General features: G+C 41.0%; 1 protein-coding gene across 8 annotated transcripts in view; it reads left to right on the top strand.

The window, feature by feature from the left end:
• osbpl8 (oxysterol binding protein-like 8) overlaps positions 1-15,841 on the top strand; it is a 148,236-nt gene that overhangs the window by 128,948 nt on the left and 3,447 nt on the right. For all 8 annotated transcript variants that reach the window (XM_052029897.1, XM_052029899.1, XM_052029901.1 and 5 more), the window contains 6 exons: positions 685-774; positions 1,369-1,505; positions 8,932-9,117; positions 9,882-10,035; positions 11,876-11,981; positions 15,004-15,112. In XM_052029897.1, the coding sequence (XP_051885857.1) occupies positions 685-774; positions 1,369-1,505; positions 8,932-9,117; positions 9,882-10,035; positions 11,876-11,981; positions 15,004-15,112 (782 nt within the window). The remainder of the gene's footprint in view (positions 1-684; positions 775-1,368; positions 1,506-8,931; positions 9,118-9,881; positions 10,036-11,875; positions 11,982-15,003; positions 15,113-15,841) is intronic.

Genomic DNA, 15,841 nt, shown 5'->3' with positions numbered 1-15,841 from the left:
GAACTATGGTTCCAGTTAGCTAAATCGGTCACGCAATGTGTGGGTGCCCCATTGCATAGCAGAAACGTGGTATTGCATGGTGAGTTCCTAATTTTGAATTTCAGTCAATTGCACCATCTCGATTTAATATACACACTTGTGTAGAAAGGAAAGATAGTTGGGAGTTTAAGTGTTCTAAGTACTATCTTGAATAAGTTTTGGGATCTTAGGCTTGTGTTGCCTAGATATCCATCTCTGGTCAATAGTGCTAAATGTTTTATGTAGCAATGGAATGAATTTCAGAGGCAAAGGGCAATGCAATGATGTGACTATGCAGTCCTTTTAGTGCTTCTGATTGGATTTAAATCTCCAGGCAAGCATTTGAGGGATCGGATGAAATCTTATTTGGAGAGTAAATGCAGGACTTCCAGTTTCAGAATCAGATGGCAGGTTTAGAAGGGTTAACTCATCAAACCAATGGTCTTCATTTGACCTAATCATTTGGCAATGCTTTGTATTTGTACAAAAATATATTTTTTGACATGTAGCAAAAAATTGTTAGTTGTGTCTAAATTAACACTATCGAAGTTAAGAAGCTGGCGATATTATCTCAACATTAATTTAAAACTGTCAGCACAATAATTTATAATGTCATAGATGTTTTTCTCTCCAGAGCAGTATTATCAACAATTATATTGTCTTCAGCCATTCTTAGGCAACAACAACAACGTTAACCAGATATTTGGAAAAATCAAACTGGGATCAGAAGTTTTAGCCAATCTGGAAGGACATTGGGTGAGTAGAGAGAGACGGAGAGAGCATATATATAATGTACATAGAGTCATAGCGCAATACAGCACAGATACAGGCCCTTCAGGCCAACCAGTCCATGCTAGCTTGTCCCAATTTCCTGCGTTCAGCCCATATCCACACCCCCAGGCCCCTCCCTCCATGTACCTATCCAAGTGCTTCCTAAATCATACTATTGTACCTGCCTCAACCACTTCCTCTGGCAGCTCGTTCCATATACTCACCACCCTCTGCGTGAACAAGTTGGCCCTCAGGTCCTTTCTAAATCTTTCCCCCTCACCTTGTCTTTGCAGCCTCGTTTTGGACTCACCTGTCCTGGGGAAAATACTGTTCCCATCCACCGTATCTATGCCTCCCATCATAATTTTAAACACTTCTATAAGGTCACCCCTCATTCTCCTTAATTTGAAAGAATATGAATTGCAAATAATATTTGATAACAAATATGCTACTCAGCATAAAGGAAATATTTTTTGTGATTACTTGAAAGAGTTCAAATGAATTTACGCTACTTTGTAATATTCATCATATTTTTTGTAAGTATGCTTTTGAGATGATTAATTTTCATTTTCCCTATAGGATGGTGAGGTAATAATCAATGACAAAAAGACGGGTGTATCTGAAGTATTCTGGAACCCCACACCTGAAATCCGACAACAGAGACTAACCAGGTGCACTGTGCTCTTTGAGGAGCAGGAGAACATGGAATCAGAAAAGTAAGAGCATTTTCTTACTTTACCTATTTCAGTTCAGTTTAATCTCCCTTTAAGATCTGAAGTAGCTACTAAATCACTTGCTTTACATCTGATGTTATTATTGTGTATGACAATGTATTCAGGAAATAATTCTCAATGTCAGTTCCGTTAGCCGTGCAAGGATTTCAGGTTTGTGTAGTTTTGCTGTTCCTTCACTATTCCTTCAGCAGGATGTTGCCTGGGATGGAATGTTTCATGCAGAGAGACTGGAGAGGCTGGGTTTGTTTTGCTTGGAGCAGGGGAGGCTGGGGGGTGTGGGGGAACCTAACAGCAGTATACAAAATTGAGTGGCACGGATAAGGAAGATAGCAAGAAACTTTTCCCCATGCCAGAGATCAGAATCAGCTTTGTTATCTCTGATCTATATGTCAGGAGATTTGTTGTTTTGCAGCAGCAGTACAGTGCAAGACATAAAATTACTATAAATTACAAAATAAATAAATAATGCATTTAAAGGAATAACGAGGTAGTGTTCCTGGGTTCATGGACCATTCAGAAATCTGCTGGCGGAGGGGAAGAAGCTGTTCCTGAATCGTTGAGTGTGGGTCTTCAAGCTCCTGTACCTCCTCGCCGATGGTAGTAATGAGAAGAGGGCATGTCCCAGATGATGAGATATCTAAAACTAGATGGCATAGGTTTAAAGCGAGGAACAAGAGGAGATCTGAGAAAGAACTGTTTTACCCAGAGGGTGGTTGCAATCTGTCTGAGGGGGTGGAGAAGACAAGTACTCATAACATTTAAGAAGCATCTGGACAAGCACTTGATTTGCCAAGACATCATAAGCTAAGGACCAAATGCTGGTAAGTGCGTTTAGTATAGGTGTTTGATGGTTGGCATGGACATGGTGGGCCAAAGGGCCTGTTTCTGTTCCATATGACTCTTTGAAGAAGCATTGACCACAGTGGTTTATAGTCCATGGTCTTGGTTGCATGGTTGAAATCACACTGTGTCTTGTCTTTAATTTTCCATTTATTGAGGAAGTGCACATGAACCCATTGATAATTCTGATGGGGTTATTAGTACACCGTTGTTTTGAAGGCATGTCGAAGCCAGGAGATGCAATGCTTTGTTCATGAATCAGGTGCACTGTCCCATTCTGTTTACCAGCATTTTTGCAGATCTGGTTGGATGAAAATATGGCTCGAACCTGTTCCTCGATTGAAGTCAGGGCATGAGTCAACAGTGAGGCGTAACTGTGAACTTGATTGATGTGCAGCTTATCATCAACAAGGAATTGTACAAATTCCCTTGCTCTAGCTGCAGGGACTGATATTATTTCCAAATGAACAGTAGACCAAACACTTGAAATAGTGCTCAAAATATTCACCAGGTCAGGCAGCGTCTCTGAAGAGAGAAACACAGTAAATTCTACAAGTCAATGACGCTTCATCATGATCTCTCCACGGAAGCTGCATGATTAGCTGAGTATTTCCAGCACTTCATGTTTTTCTTTTGATTTCCAGTATCTATAGTTTTTTTTTACTTTTGCTCCCTTTATACCTGGCTGGAAGCTTGGCTGTCATCTCACAGGTGTAAATGTTTAAAGAATGTAACAGCACTACCTGTACCCATCTATTTTAATTACCCCTCATTAGCCTGAAGCAGTGACCAGAAAATTCAGGATCCAAAAGAATGGTTTGATCTGTCAGTGTCGCAGAGCAGCACAAAGAATGCTTCTTCCTGTGAGTGCTGCTTTGCATGTTCCCGGAGCCAGGTCAGGTTTAATCCAGATTTATGCTGTAAATTTACCACTGTTACACACCATCTGTGAAGCTAATTTATCATTATTAAAGCATTCAGCCAACCAAGTCTCCACCTTCCTGCACTTGTGTTCAATTTAAGCTTCAGTGAGGCATCAAGCCAGTGACCACAGGAAGATGTTGAGCCTAACACTTTCAAACAATTAGGAGAAATTTTCTTCCTTATATACTTATGCAATTTTACCCATACTTGCAAAATACATATATAATTATAATATATATTGATACATATGGCATATATACTGTACTATATGTAATTTTATGTCTTTATAGTAATTTAACGTCTTATCTCTTTGCACTGTACTGCTGCCGTAAAACAACAAATTTCACATCATATAAGTCAGTGATAATAAATCTGATTGAATTGACTTTCAACATAGGTGTTTCCTGCTATTAGCTCCTGTGGGAAGTTAGTGACCTGTTGACTACCATCCCCACCAGTTCATTCTACTCCACTTTGCTGCCTTGTGAATTACGGAAGCTAGGAAATTCCATTTAAAGTTTTTTCGCCTTTCATCTGAATGAGTGTTTCCAACAATATCAAGGAAGACACTCGCCAATCATAGGCAAAGAATCATTTTATTTTAAGATGTTTTAATTTTATTGAGCAACGTGCTGTACTTTGTTGTCTCAAATTTCTTCAATGGAAAAGATATAAAAAGTCAGGATTTAACATTTTAACTTTGTAGGTCAGACAAAATAAATATATTGTTCTGTTTTAGTATCTTTTGACCTTTGTTATACAGAAATATTTTGGAAATTGAGAGCTGTGTTTAGGGGTTTTATTATAAAGCAAATGTCTTCACAACTTTTTTTTAAAGATTTCACAAGTTTTTTATTCTCATTCCCCCTAAGTGCTCTAAACATTAAGTTGCTTTTAATCTTGGTGAAGAAACTCTCATCATACTTGAAGTGAACCTGGCCAAGCACCTGATGAGCCATGACCTGAACTGCTATGGACCAAGAGCTGGGTTGGAACAGATAGGCAATGGCCGAATCAACACCTATTCTGTTGTAAATTCCGAAGGTTCTTGTCAATGATCCCAAATGCAAATCTAGTTGACTTCATTGAATCCTTGCAAATTTCAGCTCATAATGGCCTGACTTTCTTGTAAAATCAAATTAAAGATGTTATGTTTTGTTGAATGAATTGTAACTGATTTATTAACCAGGAGATATGTTGACCTCTGGCCCTGAAGTGTCAATTTTGTGTGCACCGTTTTATTTCCTCAGAATATATAATTCAAAATTTAAGCATTTTATTTGTTATTATTTTTTCAGAGTTTGCTTTTTCAACATCCACCTTAATCTCAGATGTACATCTCAATTTTTATGTTGTTTTTTACAATTTTTAAAAAGTTAAGCAGAACAATGAGTATTTTCTCTCCAGATTTGCTGTCTGAGAGGATTCTTCAATGTTATTGGCTGGTGAGCTTCATTGTTCCTGTTGAGCCAACTGAAAATGTTGTAACAAAATTAGCATTGTAGCTGGGGAAATCCATGCCATATATTGTTAGATCTGCTTCAAGGTTAGAACTGAGTGCTGCCATGTTACTTCTGATGGTAGAATCTGGTCTAAAATCTGTGCTGGGGTGTCCTTGGTCCCAAACAGTGGGCAGGATTCACTGGGATAGGCTCTGGTTTAGGGTTTTCCACATGGAAAGACTAACTGAAGCCTTTTAAGTGATGATGAAATTGAATTGCAGATGAATTTCAAGGTAAATGAAAAACATGATGATGCTGCCTGGCCTGCTGAGTTCCTCCAGCATCATCGTGTTTTTCATCTAGATTCCAGCATCTGCAGTCCCTTGTTTCTCTAGAATTTCAAGGTACCTGGCATCCATTCATAAATCACTCAGACTGTGCTCAGACAGTCTGGACACTGCCCTTCTTGAATTACTTTGCAGTTATCCCTCTGTTGTCCATTTATCCAGCCATCTGATACTGAGAAATGCAATGCCGTCCATGCATTATAAACTAACATTAAGAACTAGGAAGTGTTTTGGTCAATGCCGTTTAGAACCTTGAGGTTCTAACAGGAAAGCAATTAGGATTCACAGTGAGTAGGAGTGTTGAAGGAGTGTAATCAAGTTCAATTTAAGGCAAAAATAATGGCCTGCCAATGCAGTATTGGTGTAAAACAAACCAGATGATTTGTTTATGATGTGTTTTGCAAGCCAGTATAGAAATAGGTGGAGTTGGAGGCAAGGTGAACAAAATATGAAAAAAATGAAAACGTTTTCTGCACTATTGGAAAAAGTATTTGGAGGGGTCAATTGGCCAGGAATGGAGCATGATGTCGAGAGGAGGAATCAAACAGAAGGGAAAGAGAGTAAAATGGGAATTTTGAGGTCAACTACACCAAAATATCATGTAGATATTGAGGAAGGAGAAAATCAAATCCACAGGTTATAGTGATGTCACATAGTTCAGGTAGACAAGTTAGAATTGCCTCTTAGATTGTGGAAATACTGCTCCATTTGGACATTGGGAATGTGTGCTTGGGTGACATCCTAACTTGAGTTGGATGAAGGCATCAGCAGCTTTGCAAGTCCACAGCACCGACGTTCATTTGACTGTGATGAAATCCATTAATGATGTTCAACTTGCAGTGCGGGTTAACACGTTTTCAACTCTAGCTTTCACAAGGTTAATAGAAGTCGATAGCAGTGGCTGTCAAGTATACTTCTGCTTGTCTCGTGGACCTTTTATCTTTCAAATCAAATAGGTGCCCAAATTTCAAAGCTAAATCAGTAATAAAAAAAAATGCTGCTTTCCTCTGTTTTTAGGGCCATGACTTTCTCCTCCAGAAAAGAGGCTGGTGGATAACCCTAAAGGTCACAAATACAAGACAGTCATTAATTAACCTGAAGTTCAAGAGAAGCTTCTTTACTAACAGTGTGGTTATAATGCAGAACTTGCAACCACAGGAAGCTATTGAGACAAATTAAGCTAGACAAATACTTGGGGAGCAAGGAGTAGAAGGTTATGCGGAAGGATTCACCAAGATATCAAGGAGACAGCTTGTGTGGAACATAAACACTGCACACCAGCTGAACTGAACAACTTGTTTCTGTACTACAAGTTCATATAAGATAAACAATTTCTGTACGTCATGATAATTCAGATTTTTGGGGGAGAGCAGGTCAAAAGATAATTTCCATCCAGACTTTCACTTTTAAATTGCAGAATCAGATCTCGGCTTTCACCTGAAGTGTGCAAGTGCCTTCACTTTCCTTCAGAGAACACGATTAATTATCTTCTGCCTATCAGGATTCCTGGGAGACGTTATCTACTCAGATAAATCACACTGTTCATTTCCTGATCTGTGCGTTCCTACGCAGAGATAGCTTTTCAGTTATTCCAGTCAGCAATATATACACTCGCCCCTTCTATTTTGCTTAAATCATTACGTTTTATGTGTTTGGATTTCTGGTTAGGCCGGAACTCAGAGTATCCTTTCTTGTTTAACTAATGAACATAGTACCATAATGTTTCATTGCAACTGAAAGTCACACAGAATTTAAAATGTGGCTGCTAATGCTTCTGAAATATGTATTTATAGAGGAACAAAATGATTATAACTTTTAACTATTACAGTAAACATTAGAGATGCTCTTTACTATTTAAAGAATAAGGAGACCTCCTGGTATCCTAGCTGACAGTCCTTTATCAAAACACTAAAGCAGCCTCCTCTACTGCCAAGTTGAGGGTAGATGCAGATTAAAGGAACAGCACCTCATATTCTGCCTTGGTGGTCTCCAACCTGACAGCATCAACATCAATTTCTCTAACTTCCGGTAACCACTCCCCTCTGTCCCTTCTTATCTTTTTCCCTCATCCCACCGGCCCCCATCACCCCTTCTCTTTCCCCTCCCCTGCCCTCTCCATCTGCCCGTCACCCACACACTCCCCCCACTGGTTCCCCTCCCCACCTCCCTCCCTTTATTCCATGGTCCACTGTCCTCTCCTATCAGATTCCATCTTCTTCAGCTTTACTTCCACCTCTCACCTCTCAGCTTCTTACATCATTCTAACTCTCCCCCCTCCCTCACCTGCCTATCAGCATCACTCCTCACCTGGATCCACCTGTCACCCGCCAGCTCTTGCTCCACCCCTTCCCCCCACCTTTTTACACTGGCTATCTCCCCTCTATTCACTCCTGATGAAGAGTCTTTACCTGAAACGTCGACTGTCCATTTCCATCCATAGACGCTGCCTGACCCACTGAGTTCCTCCAGCTTTTTGTGTGTTGCCAAAACAGTATAACTGGTCTTATGTCCAATAATAGAGCATAGAACAGTACAGCACAGGAACAGGCCCTTCAGCCCACGATGTTGTGCCAAACTAATTAAGCAAATGTAACCTAATCCCTTCTGCCTGCACATGATCCATATCCCTCCATCCTCTGTATATTCATGTACCTATCTAAGAGCCTCTTAAATGCCTCTGTCATATCTGCCTGCACCACCATCCCTGGCAGCGTGTTCCAGGCACCCACATCTTTCCTGTAATGGGACAACCAGAATTGAATGCAATACTCCAGATATGGCCTAACCAGAGTTTTATGAAGCTGTGATAATTTTGTGGAACTTTGTGCATGTTCTAGGTTTGCTAATGCAACAACCATTTCCAGGGTTTAACAAAATTCAGCGTAAGCAAAGGTTTTTTTTCAGCAAGTACAATCATTAATCTTCTTACTCTTCAAAAATATATGCAAGAGTTTGGCACTTCCAAGTTAGGCCAATTGTATTTAGGAAAATATTTTCATGTATTAAATGAGTACAGGAATGGCAAATGACTCAATTAGCTCATCCTTACTTAGCTGATTTATTTAGCTCATTCCCTCTTGCTTCTCAGATTCAGATTAGATTAATTTATTGTCATATAGACCAGGGTCAATGAAATTCCTTGTTTACTTGAAGCTCACAGAGTAAACATTAAACATGGTAATAAATACAACAGAACTGAGGCCATCCTCAACTGTTAGATCATGCCATGTATTTCCCTAGCAATAATCAAAGCAACCATTGAATACCCAATACAACTACACAGTACAGGTAATAATAAATACTTTTAATCACCCTGTCTGAATGTACAGAATATTAAAAATGCTGTTGTTGAGTATCTGAGCAGTCTTTTCCAATTACCCATTTAATCAAGGCTTCACAGAAGAAATTGAGATGGGGAAAGACCTCATGGTCAAACAGAAGAAAATTCGCCTGCACATGACCCACTTATTCTAGACAAAGCTCCTGGGACATTACGGATATTATTTCCACTTCTCCTCCATAGTCAGCCTCCAGAGCCCAGCACATCTGCCCTGTCTGGGAAAACGTGTTTAAAACTATTATCTCTATTCAGAAGACTGCAGAGAATTGAGAATTGCCAAAAAGTTACATGCCCCCTTTTGGAGATCTAGGAAATACTTCCCTCAGGACATTGATTATGAGATTGTTCACCAACAAAATACATTTCAAACTCATTTACAAGGCACCTTGATTCTGGAATTTCAACCTTGGATTGTTTTAAAACAGCTCCTGGTTTAATGAAGTATCAAGCAGTTCCTGAAAGAGGAGTTTAATTTTCATTATCTTTATTTGTCTTCCTTGTCATCATCTCCTTAGACTCTGGCAGCATGTAACACGAGCAATATACAACAAGGACCAACATGAGGCCACTAGAGAGAAGTTCATACTGGAAGAAGCTCAGCGTCAAGCTGCTAAGCAGCGGAAAGCCAAGGAAGAAGAATGGATCCCTCGCTTGTTTGAACATGATCAGGTTACAGGAGAGTGGCAATATAAATACGCAGAGTAAGCCTTCGAAAAGTTACTTCTCCTCCTGCTCTCCTTATGCAGTGGATTATTGGTTTAAGAATGGTATGGATTTCTGTTCTACAATAAGTGTTCCCCAAAAGGCCTTTCGTAAACCATATACAGAGAAACATTTGCACAAGTTTCCATGGCTAAATTCCATTTTAATTTTAACACCTACAGAATAAAAGTTGATTATAAATTCCTTTTATTTTTCTCCATTTCCCTTCGCTATTTGTTGACGCTTAGTCTTCTACAGCACAGGAGAAGGGGGATTGAAATTTGGTTCATCAGGTCTTTATTGACTCGTTGAAACAACTGGTCATGAGTTCACAGCCCAGACTGCAGCCTGCTAGCTGCTTTGGGCAGGTGGTTTTGTGAAAATCTATGGGTCCTGTAGTGTTTGAAGAGAAGGGAGTTCTTCACAAATATTCCTCGCTCCACGCTAGTGAACGTATTAAAAGGACACCTACCTCATTGCCATTTGTGGGATCTTACAGGGTGTGGAAAGACCATGCAACACCACGGCTAAAACATTTTTGGATGTTTCTAGAGACGTGGTAAAATGTTATCGACATGCAAACTTCTGTTAGTACCACTTATTAAATTCTGTTCCTTCTCTCGTCTTGGTTTCAACATTGTAAGTGTGGATCATATCGCAGTATTGCCACGACCGTGAGTTCATGTGATGTGTGCATTGTGAATTAAGTTATTGTAAGTATTTTTCCTGAAACTAATTATGCAGTGTATTTTATTGCATGCAGCACCAGGCCCTGGGATCCACTGAATGACCTCATTCAGTATGAAAAAGGTGGTGTCATCCAATCAAAAGTTTGGCACCGCACTCCAATGGTACGTTCTGCCAGTATAATTAGTCTCAGTAACCAAGGGGGAAGGAAAGAAAGTTACAAGCGGCAGGTAGGTTTTAAGACTGCACAATGTCAAATTTACTGTTTCTGGCGCCCGTCAACATGTCAAGCAGCTACTTCATCCACTTTCCACTCTCGTTACCCACTCCTACCAGTTGGTCAACAGTGAAGTTTCCTTTGTGTGATGCTATTGGTTTATCAGATGCAATCCCCCTGCTTAGCAATACCCAACAGAACTGAGCCTCAGATGTGTTTTTATTTAAGAATAAATAACTTCTGTGGGCTTTTACTTCCTGCATTCTGGTCACCCAGTTTTATTCCAGGTTTGTGACCTGGGTGCAATGTAACAAAAATGTTGGGATACTTTCCCTTCCTTTTTAGGAATGCCATTGAAGTATGGCAGAGCATTTATGTTATCTCAGTCCTTCCTTCCACCTCCCTCGTCATCCTGCCGACCTCCTTCCTCCCTTTCATTGACCCAAGGTGAAAGGCAGCAGTCCTGCCAGTATTATTCCACACAAAGGGATCGGAACTGCAGCAGCCAGGGCTATGCTCTGTGGTTGTGCTCTGGGTAAGAAGCTGCATACTGCACTAAAACATGGAGTATTGATGTTCTGACATATTGTGATGTTTGATTGTAACACTTTACAAAAACATTCTTTAATGTGACTAATAACTCATGATTGTGGTATATCATAAGGTTAGATACTTCTCTAAATGCTAAAACCTCTCATTCATTCTCAGGGTTTGTCCATCACTTGTGAGACCAGAATTTATTGACGGCCCCTAGATGTCCTTGAGAATGTGGTAGTGAATTAACTTAAACTGCTGAAGTCTGTGTGTGATGAAAGTGGTCCCACAGTAACTGTTCAGTTGGTAATTCCAGGATTTAGGTCTTAGTACAGTGAAATATTGACTAGTGTATGTCCAAGCTGAGATGTTCTATATCTTGGGAGGCGGTGATGTGTCCATTCAGTTTCTGCCCTTGTCTTTCCAGCTTTTTCAAAATATTGAGCAGAGTTGAGATCTAGCCAATAGCCTTTTTGGATTCCTACCTAAATTAGGATACAAAAAAACTATTGAGAAACCATGGAGCAACATTTATCCAATCTTTAAACTTGTTACCGAATTATTAAGCAAGAGCTGGATAAAAATTAAATTTCCTAGGGAAAACATTCATTGTCAGCAATACTCATTCAAACAAGTGTATCTCAGCAAGCATCTTCACCGCTGGTTTGTCAGTCTTGACCAATAAATCCTGTGGTATTCTGCTTGATGCACAGCTATTGGGTTATATGTTACAGATGGTGATAGTTTAACTTCGTGTTTAAGGAAATCGTACCTTGTACAAATAGTCGGCTGTCTGTACCTAATGATTTTGCTTCCATTAGTAAGTCAGTTTACTGCAATGAAACTCAGCTTTGGAGTATCTGATAAAGATAGGGTTTTAGAAAAAATGGATATGATATGATGATTTTATAGAGGTTGGTGAAATCATGAGGAGCAGAGACAGGATAGATAATCAGAATCTTTTTCACAGGACAGAGGAGTCCAGAACTAGAAGATACAGGTTTAAGGTGAGAGGGAAGAAGTTTAGAGGAGATCTGAGGAGCAAGTTTTTTCCACACAGAGGGCGGTGGGTATATGGAACGAGTGGTAAAAACAGGAACAATCACAGCATTTAGAAGGCATTTGGACAGATACTTCGATGGGAGAGTAGAGGGATACGGGGCTAATGCAGGCAAATGGGACAAACAGAGATGAGTGTCATGGGCGTGGTGGGCCAAAAGGGCCTGCCTCTGTGCTGAGTGATTCTATGATAATTATCATGCATGTGAGCCAATAAATGAACTTTAAGGCTTATTTTGTGTTCCATGTCATTGTTGTAGGTCTCTGTGCCAAAGCGAACCCGGAGTAAACACAGTGGGCAACAGAGTCCTGAAAGTGGCTGCTCCAGCCCAGAACCGGATCACCAGGACTCCTCGGAGAGTGAAAGTGTGTATGCACTTTTGTTGCCTTTCCTCCCATCAAACCTTTTATTTAACTCTTTGCCCACTGTAGCCACGCATCCTCAGCTTCTAATCAAGGTATCTTTAACTGAGTTCAGCTCCACACTCTACTGGACTATCAACAGTGGTTCATTATTTTTCTTTATCTTTTGCCCCACACCTTGCAAGAAAAAAACACATCAGCACAACGATCTGACCATTCCGGGCTCCACCATCATGCTCCACAATGCTATTAATTCACTGGATAGTATCAAATGGGTCAACCTTTCCTCAAACCATTTAATTGTACCATTCAAAGTCAAGAATAGCCAGGTCTATCTTTACTTTAAAAATCAAAAACCTGTAGATACTGGAGATCGGAAATCAAAACAGAAAATGCTGGAACTACTCAACAACTCGAGCAGCATCTGTGGAGGGAGAAACACAGTTAACATTTCAAGTCAGTGACCTCTCATCAGAACTATATGATGCCTGTAGCATAGTGAGATGTCCTGAGGACACAAAGTCATCAATCTGAGACTTTGTTTCTCTCCCCACAGGTGCTGTCTGATCTCTGAGAACTTTCATTTTCATGTTTCTTCTGTATCTTTTGTCTCATCCTCTTTTCAGAGGGTAGGTTAATTCGAAATGGAAGATTCCTCCAAATGACAAACCAGCTCTGGATAAGATAAGATAAGATAAGATAAGATAAGATAAGATAAGATAAGATAAGATAAGATAAGATAAGATGGAGAAGTACAAGGTACAGATCGGGTCTAGTGGCAGTCTGATATTCCTCTGCTCCATCACTATGCAGCATTCAGTGGCCTGGGCTTGAGTTACCCAAACTCTGACTGACTGGGCAGATTCACAGGGTGCCTGACTCAACCTGTGACCTGATGGGTTTAGGCAAGTGATCTGTTGGCTCACCCCTGTCACCACCCGACTGTACCTTCTACAATTCTGTGGTAATGATCATCCAGCAGCTAATGGAATAGTCTACATGAAGGGTCTCGACCCGAAATGTCGATTGTCCAGTTCCCTCCACAGATGCTGCCTGACCCGCTGAGTTCCTCCAGCAGTTTGTTTTTTGCTCTTTGACATGGTAAATCTGTACAATACCAGTGAGGGCAGTGGAATTTGAATTTCCATCTCAAAAGATATTGACTTGTGCAAGTTCTCTTTGGGAGCGGGAACCTATTAAGAGGGAAGCACTGCCCTTATAGAGGTGTATGAAAGCATGAGGGGCATGGATAGGGTGAATGCACACAGTCTTTTTCCCAGGGAAAGGGAATCAAAAACTATAAGTTTAAGGTGAGAGGGGAAAGATTTCAAGGGGACCTGAGAGGAAACTTCTTTATCCAGAGGGTGGTGTCTATGTGGAGTGGGCTGTCAGAGGAAGTGGTTGAGGCAGGTACAATAACAACATTTAAAAGACATTTGGACAGGTATACGGATAGGAAAGATTTAGAGGGATATGGGCCAAACACAGGAAAATGGGACTAAGTTAGATGGGCATCTCAGTCGGCATGGACAAGTTGGGTCAAAGGGCCTGTTTCTGTGTGATATGAGTCTATTAAAATGATGCTACATATAAGCTGTATACATAGAAGTGTATGAAGGATTTTCAGAGCAAAGAAGCAATTTCTCCTTACCATGGTAGAAGAAATGCCCAAGGGTTTAACCACTGACAACTTCTGTCTCTGCTGGCTTCACCCCTCTCTATCTTTCCAGCCCTACGTCGTGTTCTGCAGTCCTCCAACTCTGGCCTGTTGTACATTCTCACTGTTTCACCCCAACATGGCAATCGTGGCTCTGGCTGCCTGCGCTCTCAGCTCCAGAACTCCCTGCACCTCTCCCCTTGCTTGAAAACCTACACCTTTTCATAACCACCACTTTAAATATTTCCTTTTTTAAACTGAGTATCAATTGTTGCTTGGAATGTTTGTGCTAAGTCCTTGGGACATTTGACTGATAAAGACATCATGGTGGTTGCTGCTTTTGCCTTATTTTGTTGGCAATGCTGAGTCTGTTTTCTTTCACTGTGATGTATCCTCTTAGAGTCATACAGCATGGAAACAGGCCCTTCGGCCCAACTCAACCATGCTGACTGTGTTGCCCAGCGAGCTAGTCCCATCTGCCCGCGTTTGGCCCATTGCCCTCTAAACCTCTCCTATCCATGGACATCTAGGTGGCTTTTAAACATTGCTAATGTGCCCGCCTCAACCACTATTTCTAGCAGCTCATTCCAAATATGCACCACTCTTTGTGGTGCGTATTTTGTGCGTATTTGGAAGCTGCCCCTGATGTCCCTTTTAAATCTCTCACCTCTGATCTTAAACCTATGGCCTCTTGTTTTTAGCATTCCCCTCCCCCCCCTGGAAAAAGACTGTGTGTGCTTTCACCCTGTCTATGTCCCTCATGATCTTATAAACCTCTATCAGGTCACCCCTCAGTCTCCTACATTTCAGGCAATAAAGTCCTAGTCTACACAACTTCTCCTTGTAACTCAGGCCCCGAAGTCCAGGCAATATCCTGGTAAAACATTTCTGCACTCTTTCTAGTTTAATAACATCCTTCTTATAACAGGGTGACCAAAACTCCAAATCCTGCCTCACCAACATCTTGCAACATAACTTCTATACTCAGTGCCCTGACTGATGAAGGCCAGCGTCCCAAGTGCCTTCTTCACCACTCTATCTACCTCTGGAGCTGCTTTCAGTGAACTGTGCACTTGCAGCCCTTGGTCCCTCTGTTCCATCACCCTCCTCAGGGCCCTACCATTCACTGTACAATTCCTACCCCGGTTTGTTTCATTGTCTCAAAATGCAATACCTCACATTTATCTGGACTGAAAGCCATTTGCTAATCCTCAGCCCACAGACCCAGCTGGTCAAGATCCCCCTGTAATTTTTCATAACATTCTACATTATCTGCAACACCGCCTATTTTAGTATCATCTGCAAACTTACTAACATGCCTTGTACCTTCACATGCAAATCTTATAATATTCCATGCTTTACTTGCAGAACAAAAGACAGGGAAACACAGCACAAGACTGAGGAAGAAAGCAAATGATCTGACCGAACTACTTGGTGCCATAGATTCAATAAAGAGCACACAGGAGGAGATCAATAGGTACGAAGCAGGGCGCCAGGTGATGTCGGATTGTTGTCTTTTTCTACAGGTGGACTCCTGGTCTCATCCAGACTGCTGGAGTGGGAGACTCTCTTATAATTAGCTTTGGTTGATGCATGTTGTTCACTGCCAAATAACATTACTCCAATGAAATAACACTATACTTTGTTGGGTGGGGGAGTCTAAAGTGCAACCGAATGAGCCTTGCATATCCTGGCCTTATTGTATCAGTGCAGCCTGTTCTCATCTGTAACATTAGTAGCAGGCTCCTGCTGTGTGTGAAGTATTGATTTATCTTTCCACAAGGGATGTCAAGTCAAAGAGTATTGAATTAATGATTTAGGATTAAGGGAGAGATCCTCTAATAATGAAAATTACATGGGTTTCTTTAACCAGTTCTTGTATTTTACAACTTCCAAATATGTGAATGACTTGTGATTCAGGGGAAAGGTTCTCTCCTCGGACAGAGCTACTGAGAGAAGCACGCGTATTCGCTCCCTCACTTTGGAGTGGAGGGTACTTGGAAGCAGAGATTTTCCTGTACTCTTTCTTTCTTTCTCATAGTGCCGTGGATTTGTTACTTTCACCTGAGAGGGTGTTTAATACCTCATTGAGAGATGGCACCTCTCACAGTGCAGCACTGCACCATGCCGTCAGCACAGGTTCCTGTTCACACAGTGGTACCAACCCACAGCTCGGAAATACAAGTGCTACGCACTGGCACAAGAA

The sequence above is a fragment of the Pristis pectinata genome, chromosome 15 (genome assembly GCF_009764475.1).
Source record: "Pristis pectinata isolate sPriPec2 chromosome 15, sPriPec2.1.pri, whole genome shotgun sequence".
NCBI classification, from domain to species: Eukaryota; Metazoa; Chordata; class Chondrichthyes; order Rhinopristiformes; family Pristidae; genus Pristis; species Pristis pectinata.
The sequence above is the reverse complement of the archived record's forward strand: the minus strand, read 5'-3'. Positions and strand labels throughout refer to the sequence as shown.